General features: G+C 43.5%; 1 protein-coding gene across 1 annotated transcript in view; it reads right to left on the reverse strand.

Moving 5' to 3' along the window:
* The window catches only part of AASDHPPT (aminoadipate-semialdehyde dehydrogenase-phosphopantetheinyl transferase), a 107,708-nt gene extending 86,228 nt beyond the window's left edge, over window positions 1–21,480 (reverse strand). The window contains exons 1-2 of the mRNA XM_082248377.1: window positions 21,181–21,480; window positions 10,972–11,197 (exon numbers count right to left, since the gene is read on the reverse strand). Coding sequence (XP_082104503.1) covers window positions 10,972–11,197; window positions 21,181–21,351 — 397 coding nt within the window. The 5' untranslated portion in view covers window positions 21,352–21,480. The remainder of the gene's footprint in view (window positions 1–10,971; window positions 11,198–21,180) is intronic.
* Between the last annotated feature and the right edge of the window lie 1,461 nt (window positions 21,481–22,941).

Consider the following 22,941-nt stretch of genomic DNA (forward strand, 5'->3'; position numbering starts at 1 on the left):
AGAGGGGGTGCCCAGTGATAGGAGCCTGAAGTGTAAAGGGGGTGCCAGCGGTTGGACCCTGAAGAGTTAAAGTGTACAGCGTGCAGTGTACAGTGTTGAGAGTTGCAGCAGCACAAGCAGTTACAAAGAGCTACCTCAGTCAGTGAAGGGCTGGGGGGAGCTGTTTACAGGACTTTTGAGCTAACCAGAGTGTCAAAAGTCAAGTTCAAGCACAAGTTCAGCGAATCAGTATTTTTCAAGTGCCAGCAAGCGTTGGTCAGCATTCAACTGGTGTCAAGACAGCGCTAACAGGCATTTTTGGGCAAAGTGTCCCATTTGTACCTAGTTGAGCCAGAGGAGTATCCCCCTCATTCCCTTCTCCCATCCCCATTATCAAATAAACAAAACAAACCAAAGATGCCGGAATGGTCATTCAGCTTAAATGGGCTGAAGTTGTCACCGGTAACAATGGCAGACCCACATCAGGCCGAATGCCTGGAAAACCTGCTATATGTATGTGTATATATATATATATATGTGTGTGTGTGTGTGTGTGTGTGTGTATGTATGTGTGTGTGAGTGAGCGAGTGAGTGTGTGTGTGTGTCCACTGGGGATACAAATGCTGGATGTAGCAGCTGTTTCTTTTAGGATAAAATCAGTTTAGATTTTTTCGTGGTCCGGAGTAGGATTATATATTCATTCCAATAGATGGTCTGTACTCATGGGACCCTGCAGCCATATGGAAAGAAAAAAAAGGGACCACGGTGTGCATGCGCATTAGAAACAGGACCTGGGTGGGTTTTTCTGTACATTACGTGACACAGCAGAACAGTGAAGAATTTGGGAGCAGAGATGAAATCGTGTTTTTTACCATTTGCCAGAGGGATAGGGGTATCTTTAGAGGACAACTTTACAAAAATTGAGTCAGAAAGGGAAATAAATATTCCCACTCTTGGAGACAACGCATTTAGTAGCAGTGGTTACCTCTGACATAAATCACATTTAGGGCTCATACACACTGGGCATCAAAAACACCGCTTTTAGAGGTACCTGATGTTTTTTCTTCTGCCTATAAATGCACACATAGGTGTTTATAGGTGTTTAGAGCCTCGCTCTCGCTACTGCTCCGCCATCATTGCCGGCAACGGTGAAGAGGAGACCAGTCCCCGCGGGATGGCAGCACGGACCGGATGATCTCTTCCCCCCACTGACCTGTCTTGGAGTCCCCTGGAGGGTCCCTTTACATGCTTTTACTTGCGCACAGATGTGAGTGCATATTTTTATTCAATAAATGTGTTTTATAGTCTACACTTAGAGGCGCCTCTCTCTCTTTTTGTCTTCAGCTTGGTGGAACCCCTGGCTTATTGGTTTCTAGACGGCTGGCCTATATGTTGGACTTCCCCCCCTTCATCTAAGACTTTTATGGACCCTTATGGACCTTGTTTAACTGTGTGGCTCATGTGCCTGTTACATGTTTTTTATCCAGTATTTTTTGGGGGAGACTGGAGCTCCTCTTTAATACCTCGGGGAACCATTCAGTGTTCTTTGCCCACGATTTCCTTCTAAACAGCAATCCATCTAGTGCTAAAATATAACTGCACTTTAAATATCAAACTGGACATTGCCTTTAACAGCAACTCATCTACAGCTGTGAAAATACACGACCTAAGAAATAAAAGCGGAATATGGCACCATATTCTTTCAGATCCCTCTGGAAGATCCAGGGAATGGAGGTATTGAATAATTAATAAAAAGGATGTCATAGATCATCTGGGCGCTTATACCGGTACAATGAAGATGAAAATGTCAGCTCAGAAAAGGTGCTACAAAAGTTAAAGAGGGCAGAGTAAAATTATTTCCAAAATAAAAGATGTCACTGTGATGAATTGCTGCAATTTATTCTTAGCTGGAACATTTTAGTGATGCAGACAGTGAGGAACGTTCTAACTTAACGTGTGAAAAGATCAATTTTAAGTGAAAACTGTGAGCACCTTTTTTTTCCATCAATGAATGTTCTATTACTGCGTATAAAGTTATTCTAAAATTAATAACTCAAAAGAAACTGAAAAAAGAACAGTAGGACTCACATGGAAGTGTCAAACACTGAGGTTTGTGACTACCCAAATCTGACACATTAGGTGTCTAGCTGAATTATATTATTTTTTATCAGGCTTTGTTTCCCTTATTTTCACCTGGTAATCCTGCCGATAACACACTTTCTGTCTTTCTGCCCCTTTCACACGGGCGACGGACTGCATTTTGCTCAGCGGGGATCGATCCGCTGATCCCCGTTGTGCAGGCGGGTGACAGCTCCGTCTACGCTGACTTTGCAGAGACGGACTTGTCAGATCCCCGCTGTCCTCTATGGGGAGATCGGATGAAAACAGACCGCCTGTACGTTTTCATCCGATCCTCCAGACGGATTGAAAATAGGGTTTCCATCCGTCCGGGTTTCACGGACAGGATCGGAATCGGATAGCAGCGGGTGTCAGCGGAGATGTCTCTGCTGACATCTGCTGCCCCATAGGGATGCATGGAGCATCCGATCAGGTCCACCTGAAAAACTGACAGGCGGACCGGATCGGAAAGCCCGTGTGAAAGGGGCCTTAGGGTGACACTGATTAAAGCGGACCTTTAGTGATTTTTTTATCATTCATGCTATCAAATCTACTGCCCTTGCTGTGTTAGTTTTGGAAAGTAAAACATTTATTTAGTGGCAGTAAATACCTTATATTTGCTACTTCACTTTTTGTTCTTGAAATCCGCCTCGGCGAGTGACGTATTATATCGAAGTCGTGCTGAATCCCGGGATAGAATCTTTAGGTATCGTTTTTTTGTTCTTTTCTTCTCTCACTGTCGTGGAGAGGAGGGGAGGGAGGGTGGAGGAGGGCTAAGGGAAGTCACAGAAAAGCATGTAGGCTGCAGGGCAATATACCATGTTGTCAAAAGTATTGGGACACCCGCCTTTACACACACACATGAACTTTAACCACTTCTGGACCGCCGTGTATATATATCGGTACTTTGACGTTAAATAACGGGGTTATGGCAGCAGCTAGAGCCATAACCCCAGTCATTTTTTATACAGCTGGTGATCCGATAAAAGTGGTCCCGGCAGAGGATTCACTGCGGGATCACTTTTATAGGCAGCAGCAGAAGTGCCCCCCCTCCCGCCGTTCCCAGGCGTTTCCCCTGCTTACCGGAGCCATCGGTAACTGCGGAAATTATCTGATCCGGTGGAGTGATGGGCAGGAAGTCGAGTGAGGGCAAGATGGCCCCCACTTGACTCTATGCCCTTAGAGGACGAGAGCGATGTCAGACATCAATTCCGCCTAAAGGCCTTAACCACTTGCCGACCGCCGCACGACTATCTACGTCGGCGGTCAGCCCCTCACAGGCAAACTGACGTAGGTCTACGTCGCTTGCTTGTGAGGGTCTAGGGAGCAAACGCGCGCCGCCGGAGGTGTGGTCACGGACCCCCCCGCGCGTGTGACCGGCGGACTCGATGTCCGCCGGCCACTCTGCGATCGGCGGGGGAGAGGGAGAATGTCAGGCAGCTTGTGTAAACAAGCTGCCTGTCATTCTCCTCTGTGTAAAGACACTGATCACACGGATCTACTATGTAGATCCGTTGATCAGTGTCCTTACAGCTCAAGCCACAGCCAATCACAGTAGAAAGCACGCCCCTAGGGACACACACAGCCCCTCCCTCCCAAATAAAGTTAACCCCTTCACTACCAGTGTATTTTTACAGTAACAGTGCATATGTATAGCACTGATTACTGTAGAAATGTCACTGGTAACCCCAAAAGTGTCAAAAATGTCAGTCAGGGGTCCGATCTGTCCGCCCCAATGTCGCAGTACCGCAAAAAAAAAAAAAAAATAAAAATAAAAAATAAAAAAAAAAAAAAAATCGCAGATCGCCGCCATTACGCGTTAAAAAAAAAAAACAAAAAATGACAAAAATCTTTCCCTTTGTTAGTAAACGCGATAACTTTTGCGCAAACCAATCAAAATACGCTTTTTGCGATTTTTTTTACCAAACATAGGTAGCATAAAACAAATTGGCCGAAAATGTTAAAAAAATTTAGATTTTTACATTTTTTTGGGGGGAATTTCATATAAAAAAATGTGAAAAATATTGCAATTTTTGCAAAATTGACGCTCTTTTTTGTTTATAGCGCGTGATCAAAAAAATCGCACAGGTGATCAAATACCACCAAAAGAAAGCTCTGTTTGTGGGAAAAAAAAGGACACCAAATTCGTTTAGGTACAGCTTCGCACGACCGCGCAATTGTCCGTTAAAGTCACGCAGTGCCGAATCGCAAAATACCCCCTGGTCGTTTAGCAGCCAAATCCTCCGGGGCTTAAGTGGTTAAAGGGCCCATTTTTTTTTTTTTAGGTAAATGTAAAAACCCCAGACCTCACATTAAAGAGGTCCTGTCATGCTTATTTCTATTACAAAGGATGTTTACATTCCTTGTAACAGGAATAAAAGTGCTAAAAAAAAAAAAAAAAATTATATATATATAATATTAAAGCAGAAGCGAACGCATACGCAAGTCACACCCACATATGTACACAGTGTTCAGACCACACATGTGAGGTATCACGGAGATCGTTAGAGCGAGAGCAATAATTCTAAGCCAAGACCTCCTCTGTAACTCTAAATTAGTAACCTGTAAAAAATATTAAATGGAGATTTTCAAGTACCGACGTTTTTCACTGTTCGACGAGCGGGCGCAATTCAAAGCATGTTATGTTAGGTATCAATTTACTCGGCATAACATCATCTTTCACATTATACCAAAAAATTGAGCTAACTTTATGGTTTTCTTATTTTATAAACCAAAAAAGTGTAATTTTTCCCAAAAAAACTGCGTTTGAAAGACTTCAGTGCAAATACAGTGTGACATAAAAGATTGCAACGATCGCCATTTTATTTTCTAGGGTCTCTGCTAAAATATAATTTTTGGGGGTTCTAAGTAATTTTCTAGCAAAAAATACTGATTTTAATTTGTAAAAAACAAATATCAGAAATAGGCCTGGATCTTAAGTGGTTAATGGCCTCCCAGTCTTATGCCTCGTACACACGTTCAGATAATCGTACAACAAATCTCGCTTTCGACCTGATCGCACGATAATCTGATCTTTAGTACACAGCTTTCGATAGCCGATCACGACAGTTCGTCCAACAAAATCCGAAGGGACAAACAGGAAAACTTCTGTCCTACGATAGCCTAGCGAACGACAATCGTTTAATCAGTACACCATGCGCCCACAAAAAATCGATCGACAAAGACTGCGCATGATCAGAAACACTAAAATAGCACGGAAAAAGCCTGGCTACCATTGTTTTTGTTTTGCACCATCTGATACGATGCTACGAAACCAGGAAGCTTTTCCAGAACCGTACAAAAAAAATCCTACGTTTATATGCATTGTTGAATTCGATCAGGCCTCGACAAACCCCGGGCGCCAGGTCGCATTTGCGACTAGAATTAGCGACCTGGCGCCTGGGGGGCCCTGCAGGAGCTGTCCTGTCCCTTTTGCGCCCCCACCTTCTTTCCCGAGTGCACGGACTTCCACGCCATCCATAAATTGAGGCCCCGGCTTTTCGGCCTTCTTCTGTTAGATGAGAGGCTAGGGGAACTGGCGCCCTCTTGTGGTGGCCGGGAGTAATGCATGCTCTCAATGCCTTCCTTCTTATCTGCTCTTTGGAAGGAGATGGGAAGTTTTTGCAGGCTTCATCTCTCTGTCCAGTTACCTTTGCTTAAAGGTAAGTGGACAGGGAGTGTTTTTATTATTATTAATTTATTTTTTAAATTAAAAAAAATTAATAATAATACATTTTTTCTTTTTTTTTAATTATTAAAAAAAAAAAAAACCTTTTTTTTTTTTTCAATTCTTATAAAAAAAAAATATATGATTATATATATATATATATATATATATATATATATATATATATATATATATATATATATATATATATATATATATATATCTATATATATATATCTATCATATATTTTTTTTTTATAAGAATTGAAAAAAAAAGAATGTTTATAATATATATATATATATATATATATATATATATATATATATATATATTTTTTTTCCTCATCGCCGTGCCACAGCCGAAGGCCCCTTTCACACGGGCTGTCTGATCGGGTCCGCCTGACAGTTTTTCAGACAGACCTGATCGGACCCCTCATTCTCCTCTATGGAGCGGTAATCTGAGGATCGGATCAGATGGCATCGGATGGAAAAAGAGAGATAGTCTGTTTCCATCCAATTGCGCTATAGAGGAGAGTGGGGTTCTAGTCGTATTTATGTGTAAATTTAGTATCCGTTTTATTAAATAAAGCTTGGTTGTTAGTTTAAAAAAAAAAAAAAAAAAAAACTGGCTCCTAACTTTTTTAGCTGGCTCCTAGATTTCAGGCAAATTTGTCAAGCCCTGAATTCGATGTTAGTATCATGCAACAAAATGCAAACGATCGTCCGATTATCTGAACGTGTGTATGAGGCATTAGTCTATAGGGTTCAATATTGAGTTGGCCCACCCTTTGCAGTTATAACAGCTTCAACTCTTCTGGGAAGGCTGTCCACAAGGTTTAGCAGTGTGTCTATGGGAATGTTTGACCATTCTTCCAGAAACGCATTTGTGAGGTCAGGCACTGATGTTGGAGAGAAGGCCTGGCTCACAGTCTCCGCTCTAATTCATCCCAAAGCTGTTCTATCGGGCTGGGGGCTGTGCATGCTGACTATGGTTCATTTTAAACCATAAATATGGGTGTAACATAAAACATAGTCAGAAAGGTGGAATTATCTTTTAACAGCTTTAGCAGAACTTCCATGTTTCTTGCTTAACCACTTAACCCCCGGAAGATTTTACCCCCTTCCTGACCAGGGGGTTTTTTTGCGATTTTTTACTGCGTGACTTTAACGGACAATTGCGCGGTCGTGCGACGCTGTACCTAAACTAATTTGACGTCCTTTTTTTCCCACAAACAGAGCTTTCTTTTGGTGGTATTTGATCACCTGTGCGATTTTTTGATCATGCGCTATAAACAAAAAAAGAGCGTCAATTTTGCAAAAACAACAATATTTTTCACATTTTTTTATATGAAATTCCCCCCCAAAAAAATGTAAAAATCAAAATTTTTTAATATTTTCGGGTACATATGTTTGGTAAAAAAAAAAAAATTTCAAAAAGAGTATTTTGATTGGTTTGCGCAAAAGTTATTGCGTTTACTAACAAAGGGAAAGATTTTTGTCATTTTTGGTGTTTTTTTTTCAACGAGTAATGGCGGCGATCTGCGATTTTTTTATGCGGTACGGCGACATTGCGGCGGACAGATCGGACCCTTGACTGACATTTTTGACACTTTTGGGGTTACCAGTGACATTACTGCAGTAATCAGTGCTATACATATGCACTGTTACTGTAAAATGACACTGGCAGGGAAGGGGTTAACTGTATTGGAGAGGGAGGGGTTAAGTGTGTCCTAGGGGCGTGTTTCTAACTGTGATTGGACATGGCTACTGGTGTGAAAACAGAAATCAACGGTCCTACATAGTAGAACCGTCTGATCTCCATTTTTACACAGGGGAGAATGACAGACGGCTTGTTTACATCAGCTGCCTGCCTTTCTCCCTTCCCGGCGAACGATCGCGAGTGACCTGCGGACATCGGCCACTATTGGCTCACAAGCCGGTGACAGGCAGTGGTTAAGCAAGAATTATGATTTTTTTTTCTCCCCACCCCCCAGTGCATGCACAGATGTCTTACTACCTGCTGACAAGGTCAATGAAAAGTAACAGGTAAGGCAGAATCAATCATAACATCACCAAGTGGCATGGAAGGAGATACAGGGGCGGGGAGCGTCTTTCTGCGTAGTGCATCATAGGCACTTCATTCAAAGCATATTGATGCAATGATAAAATGTGAGTGGGTTGAAATATTGTTTAACAAACATGCCTAAATGGAAAGCACTATGAATCTGGTATTGAGGGTTGACAAAGAAAGCAGGGAACATGTACTGCAGATTTTTATTGGAGTGGAATATTGCACAAATATAGATTTTCTTTGCTTTGATCACTGGAGCACTTATGTGCCTGACTTTTGAATGATTTATTTATTTATTTCAGGTACTTATATAGCGCTGTCAATTTACGCAGCGCTTTATATATACATTGTACATTCACATCAGTCCCTGCCCTCAAGGAGCTTACAATCTAAGGTCCCTAACTCACATACATACACAGTAGGGTCAATTTTTTTTTTTTTTTATACAGGATCCAATCAACCTACCTATGTTGATGCACTTGCTATATAGAAGAGGTTCCCAACCCCCAGACTGCTGCGGGGGCCAGGCCACACAGCGGGGGAGCGAGGCTTGATTTGTATTTCCTGCACAGTACCCCCACCTTCCCAGTTAGCATACTGCCTCCTCATTCTGTCTCAGACAGATGAAGCCCCTGCTGTCCATGGTACTGCAGACAGCAGAATTAAATGCTGATGTGCTGCGTTTCCCATCAGACCACTTAAACTGCAGCATCCGGTGTGTTATGTTTGAAGAATGGGGAATTCCACAATTATAGAAATCATGTCCAACTATGTAAGTACATGTCAGCCTGGCCTGCCTGTGTCTGCAGTTTGTGGGGTTTGTGGCAATACGGACTGAGGCTGGGGCTCTGCACTGGTGGGGTTCCATGTCCTAGCATTCCCTGTATGGCAGTCTACATAGCTGAATAAACTCCTCCAAGAAGACTACAAGTCCAAGGATGCTTGTTTGGCAGTCGGCATAGTTGAGCAGGCTCCTTCAGGAGGACTACATGTCCCAGCATTCACTTTGAAAAGTATATTTAGCTGAGTATATTCCTCCAGGAAGACTACATGTCCCATCATTACCTGCCAGGCAGTGACTTCCCATCAGGAAGACTACAAGTCCTGCAATTCTTTTCTTGGCAATATCCAGTAAAACCTTGGATTGTGAGCATACTTTGTTCTGGAAACATGCTTGTAATCCACAGCACCCTTATTTCAAAGCAAATTTCTCCATATGAAATAATAGAAACTCAGTTGATTCATTCCACAACCATTTATTCATAAATCCTTCAGTTTATAGTCCATATAAAAAGATTATAGCAATGTAATAGGTTGTGTAACCATCAAATGTCCATCCACAAACGGCGCCTCCACAACGGGATGAGAAGCAAAATCCAGCAGGAGCTACAGAGTATAAAAGAGAAGAGAGGCGCCTCTAAGTGTAGCAATATGGTTACATTTAATGAAGATACAACATTTAGCAACTCACATGGTTGATTAAAAGAGGCACATCTAAGTATGCAGGCATCCAGGGTCAAGCTGTCCACATAACCATTCCTCCGCACCATCAGCTCTCACCGCTGTCAGTCTGCAGTTGTGACCGGGAAGACTACCCTGCAGTAGGGTGATCTGCAAGTGAAGCTTGAAGTACTCATTGAGTGCAGTGTGGAAGGATGACGTCGATGGCGGTGCGGAGGATGGTCTATGTGGACAGCTTTACCCCAGATGCCTGCATACTTAGATGTGCCTGTTTTAATTATCAACCATGTGAGTTGCTAAATTAAATGTAACCATATTGCTACACTTAGAGGCGCCTCTCTTCTCCTTTATACTCTGTTGTGACATGACGCTGCTTGTATATCAAGACATCGCTTGTTTATCGAGTCATTATTTATTTTAAAAAATGTTGCTTGTCTTGCAAAACTCTCTCAAACCAAGTTATTCTCAATCCAAGGTTTTACTGTACTTCGTTGAGCAGGCTCCTCCAGGAGGACTACATGTCCCAGAATTCCCTTAAGGCAGCATACATAGGCGAGTAGACTCCTGGGGGTTTGGCTGCATGGAGACTCCTATGGAGGTCACTGAGGCCATATCGGCGAGCAGATGACAATTGGGCAGCAACACCATACCTCCCTTCGCTCCCCGCCCATCCCCCACCCCGATCCTTGGAGGAGTTGTCTTCTGCGAAGCCAGTCCCTGGTGCCAGGGGGGTTGGGGACCACTAATATAGAACAAAGTTTCATTATAAAGAAAAAGGTATTTGGAAATACGGTAGAGTAGTGATGGTGAACCTTGACAGCCCAGATGTTTTGGAACTACATTTCCCATGATGCTTATGCACTCTGCAGTGTAGTTGAGCATCATGGGAAATGTAGTTCCAAAACCTCTGGGCTGCCAAGGTTCGCCATCACTGCTCTAGAGTGTGAATTGGGTTTATATTGAGCACAGATTATATGGAAAAGGAATGACTACATTTTATGATGTTATGTGATATCTGTATTTGTATTAGGTGGAATTTTTATTGCTGCACTTAAAGGGATCGATATGTTTTAGAATGCTTCCCTTATAACCATACAGACACGGAATAAGAGGTTATAGTAGACTGACCCTCCTACTAACCTGTCTGATAAAGGAAGATATTGGAGTGACTTTTCTCAGTATGGACAGAACAGGACAAGGTAAATATCTGGAATGAAGTGTACTAAAATCTCTGAAATACTGGTTTTGGGATGGTTTTTTTCGTCCCAGTAACAGGAATTTCATTTTAATACATTCAATGCAAACAGGCGTCAGCGTTTATCAACAGATTAGCAAAAATTAAGCTTTAGTGTCGGTTCACACTACCGCGACTTGTCAGGCGAATGGTCAGCCTGACAAGTCGCAGTCCATTGTATGCTACGAGAACTGTTCTAATAGGAGTGACTCAAGTCGCTCCGACTTAGAAAAAGGGTCCTGTACTACTTCGGGGCGACATTGGAGCGACTTGCATTAACCTCCATTATGTGAAGTCCGTGCAAGTCGCGCCGAAGTCGCGGTGCACGCGACTTCACAGGTCGCCCCCGAAGTCGTGCTGCGGTAGTGTGAACCGGCACTAAAGCTTTGCAATAATAAAAAGTATGATAGCTGATATAATAAAATCAGGAATCCATTATACCTGGGAAGTCGGTCTTCATGATGTCAACTCCAACCTGTATCTCCGGCTCAGCAGCCAGGACAGCATAATCGCCTTGGTGGGAGACATTGAAGGTAAAGTTTGGGTGCTCACAAGAGACATCATTGGCCAGGAAGGGCTTTCCTTTTCCTGTTCTTTCCAGTTCTATCCTGTCCCAGGGTATGTGAAGATTTTCTGCAATTAACTTTCTTATCAGAAGACGACCAGCCTACAAAAGAATAGATTATGAGCTCCAAAATGATGTAGGAGAGGCATCAAAAATATTCACGCTGGACTCTAGTCAGTATGAAAACACAAATAAAGTCAGTTAACTACTTGACCTCTGGAAGATTTTTACCCCCTTCCTGACCCAGACCATTTTTTGCTATTATGCTTTAACTGGTAATTGCGCAGTCATGCAACACTGTACTTAAATTACATTTATATATATTTTTTTTTTTTTCACACAAATAGCTTTCTTTAGGTGGTGTTTGATCATCAATAGGTTTTTTTTTTTTATTTTTTTTATATATAAATGAAAAAAAAGACTTAAAATTTGCATAAAAAAATATATATATATATTTTTTTTCTACTATTAAACATAACCAATAAAAAAAATTTAGAAATCAATTTTTTTTCAAAAAATAGGCCAAAGTATTCTGCTACTTGTCGGTTAAAAAAAAATCCCAAAAGCGTATATTGTTTGCATGAAAGCTATAGGGTCTACAAACTATGGTGTATGTGTATATATATATATATATATATATATATATATATATATATATATATATATATATATATATATATATATATATATATATAATCCCAACCACGACACTACCTGCCTGGAGTTTACATGTTGTCCCTGTGCCTGTGTGGGTTTCCTCCGGGTACTCTGGTTTCCTCCCACACTCCAAAGACATGCTGGTAGGTTACTTGGACCCTGTATAAAATCGGCCCTACTGTGTGTGTATGTGAGTTAGGGACCTTAGATTGTAAGCTCCTTGAGGGCAGGGACTGATGTGAATGTACAATGTATATGTAAAGCGCTGCATAAACTGACAGCGCTATATAAGAACCTGAAATAAATAATAAATAAATAATATATATGTGTGTGTGTATAAAAAACATACACTGGAATTTTTATTTATTTTCATTTTTTATTTTAGTAATGGCGATGATCAGCGACTTATAGTGGGACTGAATGAGTGCGGGGGTTGGGGCAATCTAACACTGACATCTAATGACAATAATACAGTGATCAGTGCTAATAATATACATTGTTACTGTACTAATGGCTGGGAAGGGGTTAACATCTAGGGGCAATCAAAGGGTTAACTGTGTGCCTAACAAGTGTAAAGTGTGTAGTGTTTGCTGCTGTACTAGGCGATGTGACTGTTTTTACTTCCTGCTTTGCAGAGTTAAAACAAAAATGCCACATCGCTGCTCTCCTTAGACAGCCCTGTGTTGTTTACCAACATAGGGATCTCTTCTGTCATTCGCTTAGCAGGTCCTGGCAATAACCCATTGGCTGGGACCCTCTGATCAGCTTAGGCTGTAGAGAATGACAGCACAGCAAGGGCAATGGTTCGGCGCGCCCCCTATCTGGAAATGCTGGATCATGTATATATATATATATATATATATATATATATATATATATATACATACACACACATACACACAATGCATCCGGAAGTATTCACAGCGCTTCACTTTTTCCACATTTTGTTATGTTAAAGCCTTATTCCAAAATGAAATAAATTCTTTTTTTCCTCAAAATTCTACAAACAATACCCCATAATGACAACGTGAAAGAAGTTTGTTTTAAATCTTCGCAAATTTATAAAAAAAAAAAAAAAATCAGATGCAATTTTTTACAAAAGTATTTACAGCCTTTGCCATGACACTCAAACTTGAGCTCAGATACACCCTGTTTCCACTGATCATCCTTGAGATGTTTCTACAACTTGATTGGAGTCCACCTGTGGTAAATTCAGTTAATTGGACATGATTTTTAAAGGCACACACCTGTCTATATAAGGTCCCACAGTTAACAGTGCATGTCAGTGCAACAACCAAGCCATGAAGTCCAAGGTATTGTCTGAAGACCTCTGAGACAGGATTGTATTGAGGCACAGATCTGGGGAAGGGTACAGAATAATTTCTGCAGCATTGAAGGTCCCAATGAGCACAGTGGCCTCCATCATCTGTAAATGGAAGACGTTTGGAACCACCAGGACTCTTCCTAGAGCGGGCCACCCGGCCAAGCTCAGCGATCAGGGAAGAAGGACCTTAGTCAGGGAGGTGACCAAGCACCCGATGGTCACTCTGACAGAGCTACAGCATTTCTCTGTGGAGAGAGTAGAACCTTCCAGAAGAACAATCCTCTCTGCAGCACTCCACCAATCAGGCATGTATGGTAGAATGGCCAGACGGAAGCCATTCCTCAGTAAAAGGCACATGACAGCCCACCTGGAGTTTGCCAAAAGACACCTGAAGGACAGTCAGACCATGAGAAACAAAATTCTCTGGTCTGATGAAACAAAGATTGAACTCTTTGACCTGAGTGGCAAGTGCCATGTCTGGAGGAAACCAGGCACCGCTCATCACCTGGCCTGAATTTTGTGTCAGGGTGGATGCATAGAAATAGATTAGCAGAGAGCTGGTCTATTCACAGCACAGCTTTTCATGTTTCTGCCTATGTGGAGAGGGGGTGTGTGCCTTTCCTCCAATCAACTGTCTCACAGTGTATGGCAAGAATTCACACCCACATGTGAATCAGGAAGAAAAAATTCTAACAGGACATGCACTTTCTGAACAGTAGAGAAATCTGAAGACAGCAGATATACAAGTAAAACTTATGGAAGGAGATTTGTTTCATCTCTGTGTTTCATCTGAGGCTGTTCACTTCACTGGGTATACAGGGAGTGCAGAATTATTAGGCAAATGAGTATTTTGACCACACCATCCTCTTTATGCATGTTGTCTTACTCCAAGCTGTATAGGCTCGAAAGCCTACTACCAATTAAGCATATTAGGTGATGTGCATCTCTGTAATGAGAAGGGGTGTGGTCTAATGACATCAACACCCTATATCAGGTGTGCATAATTATTAGGCAACTTCCTTTCCTTGGGCAAAATGGGTCAAAAGAAGGACTTGACAGGCTCAGAAAAGTCAAAAATAGTGAGATATATTGCAGAGGGATGCAGCACTCTTAAAATTGCAAAGCTTCTGAAGCGTGATCATCGAACAATCAAGCATTTCATTCAAAATAGTCAACAGGGTCGCAAGAAGCGTGTGGAAAAACCAAGGCGCAAAATAACAGCCCATGAACTGAGAAAAGTCAAGCGTGCAGCTGCCAAGATGCCACTTGCCACCAGTTTGGCCATATTTCAGAGCTGCAACATCACTGGAGTGCCCATAAGCACAAGGTGTGCAATACTCAGAGACATGGCCAAGGTAAGAAAGGCTGAAAGACGACCACCACGCTTTTCAAAGGTTTTATGGACTGATGAAATGAGAGTGAGTCTTGATGGGCCAGATGGATGGACCCGTGGCTGGATTGGTAAAGGGCAGAGAGCTCCAGTCCGACTCAGACGCCAGCAAGGTGGAGGTGGAGTACTGGTTTGGGCTGGTATCATCAAAGATGAGCTTATGGGGCCTTTTCGGGTTGAGGATGGAGTCAAGCTCAATTCCCAGTCCTACTGCCAGTTTCTGGAAGACACCTTCTTCAAGCAGTGGTACAGGAAGAAGTCTGCATCCTTCAAGAAAAACATGATTTTCATGCAGGACAATGCTCCATCACACGCGTCCCAAGTACTCCACAGCGTGGCTGGCAAGAAAGGGTATAAAAGAAGAAAAGCTAATGACATGGCCTCCTTGTTCACCTGATCTGAACCCCATTGAGAACCTGTGGTCCATCATCAAATGTGAGATTTACAAGGAGGGAAAACAGTACACCTCTCTGAACAGTGTCTGGGAGGCTGTGGTTGCTGCTGCACGCAGTGTTGATGGTGAACAGATCAAAACACTGACAGAATCCATGGATGGCAGGCTTTTGAGTGTCCATGCAAAGAAAGGTGGCTATATTGGTCACTGATTTGTTTTTGTTTTGTTTTTGAATGTCAGAAATGTATATTTGTGAATGTTGAGATGTTATATTGGTTTCACTGGTAAAAATAAATAATTGAAATGGGTATACTGTATATTTGATTATTGTTAAGTTGCCTAATAATTATGCACAGAAATAGTCACCTGCACACACAGATATCCCCCTAAAATAACTAAAACTAAAAACAAACTAAAAACTACTTCCAAAAATAGTCAGCTTTGATATTAATGAGTTTTTTGGGTTCATTGAGAACATGGTTGTTGTTCAATAATAAAATTAATCCTCAAAAATACTCATTTGCCTAATAATTCTGCACTCCCTGTATGTGAGGGTTTACAACCACTTTAACACACTTGTTTCAGTGCTTTTTGCCCCAAAACACAAGTGTTAATGGGTCCTTAGAGCAACTTGAAGCAAAACTGAGGGAGGGGCTTTCTCAGCTAAGCACACCCTCCTGCCTGCATGCCTGAGCTAAGAGCAGATGGATTCCATGAAGTAAATGCTACATGAATTATCTGTCCTTACTCAAGACAGTTGCAGCTAGAAGATGGGCACCTTTCTCAATTTCTCAATAAAGCATGGAGACATGAATGGATGGTGGAGTTTGAATCAAATATTTAAAATAAATCAAATAACGTTTTTGGTTTGTGGTACTCCGATACCATTAAGTTCCTGCTTAAAAAGCAAAACTAAACCCCCAAAAATACTCACCTCCACCTTCCGGAGGTGCGGTGGTTACATCACTCGCCCATGTCACCTTATCCCCGGCAAGGTTTTTGGCCTTTTGATAGGCCAGTAGGGGAATGATGTCATCCCATGCATGCATAGGAGTCAGTCATTCCGGCACAGCTCCGTGTACATTCAATGGAAGACTATGAGCAAGCAGGTGTTTGTTTATTGCAGAAGAGATGCAGAATGTCTCTTCTGCAAGAAGGAGCTGCCTCCTCGCAGTTTTTTATTAGATAAGTTTAACCAGTTGCCAACCACCTCATAGTGGATTTACTGCTACAAGGCAGCCACTCAGTGCAGAATCACAGGGGTAAGGGGGCAGCCGCTCTGTGCAGAATCACAGGGGTAAGGGGGCAGGCGCTCTGTGTAGAATCACAGGGGTAAGGGGGCAGCGGCTTTGTGCAGAATCACAGGGGTAAGGGGGCAGGCGCTCTGTGTAGAATCACAGGGGTAAGGGGGCAGCGGCTCTGTGCAGAATCACAGGGGTAAGGGGGCAGGCGCTCTGTGCAAAATCACAGGGGTAAGGGGGCAGGCGCTCTGTGCAGAATCACAGGGGTAAGGGGGCAGGCGCTCTGTGCAGAATCACAGGGGTAAGGGGGCAGCCGCTCTGTGCAGAATCACAGGGGTAAGGGGGCAGGCGCTCTGTGCAGAATCACAGGGGTAAGGGGGCAGCGGCTCTGTGCAGAATCACAGGGGTAAGGGGGCAGGCGCTCTGTGCAGAATCACAGGGGTAAGGGGCAGCCGCTCTGTGCAGAATCACAGGGGTAAGGGGGCAGCGGCTCTGTGCAGAATCACAGGGGTAAGGGGGCAGCGGCTCTGTGCAGAATTACAGGGGTAAGGGGGCAGGCGCTCTGTGTAGAATCACAGGGGTAAGGGAGCAGCGGCTCTGTGCAGAATCACAGGGGTAAGGGGGCAGCGGCTCTGTGCAGAATCACAGGGGTAAGGGGGCAGCCACTCAGTGCAGAATCACAGGGATAAGGGGGCAGGCGCTCTGTGCAGAATCACAGGGGTAAGGGGGCAGCCACTCAGTGCAGAATCACAGGGGTAAGGGGGCAGCCACTCAGTGCAGAATCACAGGGGTAAGGGGGCAGCCACTCAGTGCAGAATCACAGGGGTAAGGGGGCAGCCACTCAGTGCAGAATCACAGGGGTAAGGGGGCAGCCACTCAGTGCAGAATCACAGGGGTAAGGGGGCAGCCACTCAGTGCAGAATCCCAAGGGTAAGGGGGCCGCCGCTCTGTGCGGAATCACATGGGTAAGGGGGCAGGCGCTCTGTGCAGAATCACAGGGGTAAGGGGGAAGCCGCTCTGTGCGGAATCACAGGGGTAAGGGGGTAGGCGCTCTGTGCAGAATCACAGGGGTAAGGGGGCAGCCGCTCTGTGCAGAATCACAGGGGTAAGGGGGCAGCCGCATCACAGCAGAAGCCGATCATTGGGTGCCCCTCAATGGATGACCGCTGAGGAGAGACACGCAGGATGGAGCTCTGCCTATGTAAACAATAACTAGCTCTGTTCTGTCAGCGGGGATGTGCTGCATTTTGTTTCCCTGCAAAGCAGAGATTAAAATCCAGCACATCCTTAATGAAAGGACCACACTGTACACACACAAACACTGGCTAGGCACACATTTAACCCTTTGATCGCCCTAGATGTTAACTCCTTCCCAGCCCGTGTCATTAGTACAGTGACGGTAAATATTTTTAGCACTGATCACTGTATTAGTGTCACTGGTTCCCAAAAAAGTGGCAGTTAGTGACCGACTGTGTGCCGCAATATTGCAGTCCTGCTACAAGTCGCTGATTTCCGCCATTACTAGTTTAACCACCTCCCACCCGGCCATAGTACATATACGGCCGGGTGGGAGTCTCGTCCTTCTGAATGGACGTTCCGGAACGTCCTTCAGAAGGAGAGAGATCACGCCGCCGCGGGCACGCGCAGCGGCGCGATCTCGATGTGCCTGTGTCCCTAGGACACAGAGCAACAAGACTCGGCAGGAGGGCCCTGTGATTGGCCCTCCTGATCACATGACGGCTGTGACCAATCACAGCCGTCATGTAATGTCAATACAGCCGTTGTAACGGCTTCGATCTCTTCTCCTCCTGACAGATCCTGTCAGTGTGAGGAGAAGGAGAGGATCGATTCTGCAGCCGGGGTGATCAGTGAGTATTTCTAATTACTCACTGATCACAGGGGGGGTCTGTGCTGGTAATCAGATGATTGATTACCAGTGCAGCCCTGGGGGGAGGGGAAGCCACTAGAGCCACCAGGGATGCCCACCTATGACCACCAGGGATGCCCACCATGGCCACCAGGGATGGCAAACAGGGCTCAGAGAGCCTGCCAGTGGTGCCCCCCTATCAGTGCTGCCCACCAATGCCATCTATCAGTGCTGCCCACCAGTGCCCGTTATTGCCATCTATAAGTGCCGCCCACCAGTGCCCATTATTGCCCACCAGTGCTGCCTATCAGTGCCCATCAGTGCCCCCCATCAGTGCCGATCAGTGCCGCCCATCAGTGCCACCCATCAGTGCCCATCAGCGCTGCCTATCAGTGCCCACCAATGCTGCATATCAGTGCTATCTATCAGTGCCACATATCAGTGCTGCATATCAGTGCTACCTATCAGTGCCCATCAGTGCTGCATATCAGTGCCACCCCATCAGTGCCTGTCAGTGCGGCGTCATCAGTGCTCATCAGTGCAGGAAAAAACTTATTTACAAAATTTTATAACCTAAACAAAAAAACTTTTTTTTTTTTTTTTTCAAACTTTTCGGTCTTTTTTTATTTGTGCACCAAAAAAGAAAAAACCCTTGCGGTGATCAAATACCACCAAAAGAAAGCTCTATTTGTGGGGAAAAAATGACATAAATTTGGTTTAGGTACAGTGTTGCATGACCGTGCAATTGTCATTCAAAATGCAACAGCGCTAAAAGCTGAAAATTGGTCTGGGAAGGAAGGGGGTTTAAGTGCCCAGTATTGAGGTGGTTAAAAAAAAAAAAAAAAAAAGTCCCCCAATGTGATGATTTTTTTTTTTTTCCTGATGATTTGCAATGAATTCTCTTTAGTGAGACATCCAAGGTCTAAAATACCCTGGATGTCTCCCCTGCGCTCCACTGAATGTAATGCAATGCACATTACACATCACTTCTGGGTCAACAACTAGAAGGGGAGGAGAGCCCCCCCTTCTCTACCCAGCAGCACCTGCTATGCCAGTCCCAGGCTCAGAGATGGGCAAGTGGAACCTCTGGGATACATTAGGGGAGGGGGGGGGGGGTGCAGTAAAAAATTTAGGCGGCACCCCAGGTGCCAGCACGAAACTTCTGGGCTCCATGGCAACCTGGGATTTATCGAGCCCTGTTATTTGGTATAATAATATCAAACTATACATTGTGTTTATATAATACACCATATCATATAAAATAATCTATAATACACATAATATAGCATACAATTAAATACCTTTTATAATATACAAGTATACCACATAATATATAAATATGCAATAGAATGTACCATGTAATTAAAAAAATATATACCATATTATACATACCATATAATCTATGAATATAAAATATTTCACACAATGTAATATATTAGAAAAATAACCAATATACTGTATAATATAAAAATATACCATATAATATATGAATACAATATATATCACATAATGTAACATATTAACTACTTAACGACCACCCGCAGCAGTTTTACTGCGGCAGGCAGCCCCTCCTGCACGAACCGATGTAACTGTACGTCGGTCGCGCGCCTGCAGCTAGGGGGTGAGCGCGTGCCGCCAGCGTCGCGCTCCCGCCCCCACTCAGCAGCAGGGACTCCGATGTGTGGGTTAGGCGGCTCTGATTGTCGCCTGACAACTGCGATAGCTCCCCGCTGAGAGAGAAGGACAGTCAGCTGTTGTAAACACAGCTGACCGTTCTTCTCCCTGGAATGATCACAGAGCGCCTGTGATCCTTCTATATAGCATCACAGGTCTCTATGGTCATTGCATAAGCCCTGCCTCCATACAGTTAGAAACACGCCCCTAGGTACACATTAAGCCCCCGTTCACACTAAGGCGACCTGTGAGGCGACCTGGTCGCCTCACAGGTCGCCGTAGGTCGCCTCCCATAGGGAAGCTGTGGACCCGTTCTAATAGGAGCGACACAAGTCGCTCCGACTTAGAAAAAGGGTCCGGAGCTTCTTTGGGGCGACCGCCATAGACTTCAATGTTATGAAGTACGTGGCGGCCGCTCCGAGGTCGCGGCGCGCTACTCGCACCGCGACCTCGGAGGTCGCCACCCGAAGTAGCGTCGCCCCTATGTGAACGGGGCCTTAACCCCTTGATCACCCACACTGTTAACCCCTTCCCTGCCAGTGTCATTATTACAGTAACAGTGCATATTATTTGTAGTAATGTCACTGGTCCCCTCAAAAGTATCAAAAATGTCAGTTAGGGGTCCGATCTGTCTGCCACAATGTCGCAATCCCACTAAAAATCGCTGATTGCCGCCATTACTAGTAAAAAAAAAAAAAAAAAAACACAATAAAAATGACATAGATCTTTCCCGTAGTTTGTAAATGCGATAACTTTTGCGCAAACCAATCAAAATTTGCTTATTGCGATTTTTTTTACCAAAAATATGTAGCAGAAAACAAATTGGCTTAAAATGTTAAAAAATTTAGATTTTTAATTTTTTTTTTTTTGGGAATGTTATATAGCAGAATGTGAAAAATATTGTTATTTTTTTTTTCAGAATTGTCCCTCTATTTTTGTTTATAGCGCAAAAAATAAAAATCGCACAGGTGATCAAATACTACCGAAAGAAAGCTCTATTTGTGGGAAAAAGGACATCAATTTTATTTACGTAACACGACCGCACAATTGTCCATTAAAGTAACGCAGTGCCGAATCGCAAAATATGGCCTGGTCATTAAGGGGGCAAATCCTTCCGGTCCAGAAGTTGTTAAATAAATAACCCATTAATATACAGTATCATATAAACATATAATATATAAATATACCATTTAATCCATGAATATAAAATATATGACATAATGTAATATATTAAATAAACCATTAATATACAGGATAATTTAAACATATACCATATAATATATAAATGTACCATTGCATCTCTAAAAATAAAATATATGATATATGATATAATGGTAATAATAAATAAACCATTAAAAATATACTATACAATATATATATAACATGCATATAAATAAGCCATATATTATAAAATCTATAAGTATACAATATAATAATATAATCTATTCATATAGCAGATAATAATTGTAGACTATTCCATCTCCTATGTGAATATACAATGTAACCCGTGATATCACCCATAGATTCTATATGTATACCATGGCAGCCTTGGCATCCCGTGTAAACATGAACTGTCCGATCCTCCTCCTCTCCTCAGGCTGAACACATCGAGCACAGAGCAGCCATTCCTCCCGGCCCGGCGCCCACCGAGCACAGGGGAATGCCCACCTCACCCCCTCCATGGGTACGAGCCGGCACACCGCCCGCATTCACCACCTCATCAGCGCCCTCGGCAGGTAAAAATCAGGCGGCAGCGCCTCCGCTATCACCTCTCAGTTCTCTCACTCAGTCCCCTCTAACAACAAACTTCCATCTCTTTCCTATCAGATACACACTTTGTGAGCGATGACATCGCAACCAAGTGTCTCCAGAGGAGAGCGTTCAGTTCACGTTTGCCGGCCATTTTTTTGAAGCCAAGATATATAACGATAATAGCAGATATCACCAACAACATGGCTCCACTAGAGAAGACAACGACTTCCTTGGTAATTGGACGATGTGTAGATGCTTTTTTTTTTAAATGTTTGACAAAGCTTTATTACCACAGCTGGAAATGTGTTTGAAGAATAATTCACTCCCTTGTAATAGCAGAAAAATGTGGATTTAAAATTTTAATAATGTGCATAGAGATTTACCAGAATGTGTTTGATTAGTCTCAAGTACAAAGTCAGATATTATGTATTAGTAACACTGTTTATACTGTTTTGTATAGAACAGATGGAGGGGTAAAATAAAACCCCCTGTCAGTATTGTAGTTTTGCCATCTGTGTCTCATTTAGGGGAGATGTTGATTCAACTGGAAGCGAGAGAATATCTTTCTAATGTGAGGGAAATCACCTTGTAGATAGTTGTCATGGTAACAAGTGTCCCCATTGGAAGATTTCCTTTATTCCTGTTCTTGTAGACATCCAACATGTTGGATTTCCCCTCACTTTCATTCCAGCTGATTATGACACACAGAGAGGGGAAATCTCCCTAATGGGGACACCGGCAGCAATACAAACCTAACAGTAGTTCTAACCCCTCAACATTCTATCGAAATCTAACAATAGCTTTGCCTTAAGTTTTACTTTAAAGACAAAACTTTTTTAAAGGAGGGTTATAGGTTCTGTCAGGGGCCCTCTGTGTCCCGTTGGGGAGATTTCCCTTCACTTTCTTTCTCAGAAGCAAAACAGGAAGTGAGAAAAAATCCTTCTAAAATGGAGGAATCCTGGAGTGGTCACTGGAATTAGTTCCCCCCCCCCCCCCCCCCCTTAACAATTTCTCCTCTATTGTCCCAACGTTTGGGAATTTGTGATGACAGTAAATAACAGTAAACATGACAGGACCAGGTGAAGTTCCCTAACGGGGGGCACAGACAACAATAAAAACCTGACAGGGGCTGCTTTGTCCTGACTATTGAAGTCTATAGGAGCCAAAATCTTCCTATTTCTAGTTTTTGTTTCAGGTTTTTGTTTTGGTGATGCAGGGGTTAAATGTGTCCCTAGGGGCGTGCTTCTAACTGTAAAGGGGTGTGGCTAGTGATGTAACCACAGAGACATACGATCCTACATAGCAGGGCTGTATGATCTCTGCTGTTACATCAGGGAGAATGACAGGCGGCTTTGTTTACATCAGCTGCCTGCCTTTCACCCTCTCCACGGGGAGATCGCGAGTGGCCGGCGGACATCGGGTCCGCTGGTCACATGTGCGGACTTGTTAGGGAACGAGCGGGGGCGGGAGCGTGCCTCCGGGGGCGCGCGCTCGCCCCCTAGAGGCTCACAGGCTAGCGACCTAGTACTACATCACTTTGCCTGTAC

The sequence above is a fragment of the Pelophylax lessonae genome, assembly GCF_965119305.1.
Source record: "Pelophylax lessonae genome assembly, chromosome: 2".
Taxonomy (NCBI): domain Eukaryota; kingdom Metazoa; phylum Chordata; class Amphibia; order Anura; family Ranidae; genus Pelophylax; species Pelophylax lessonae.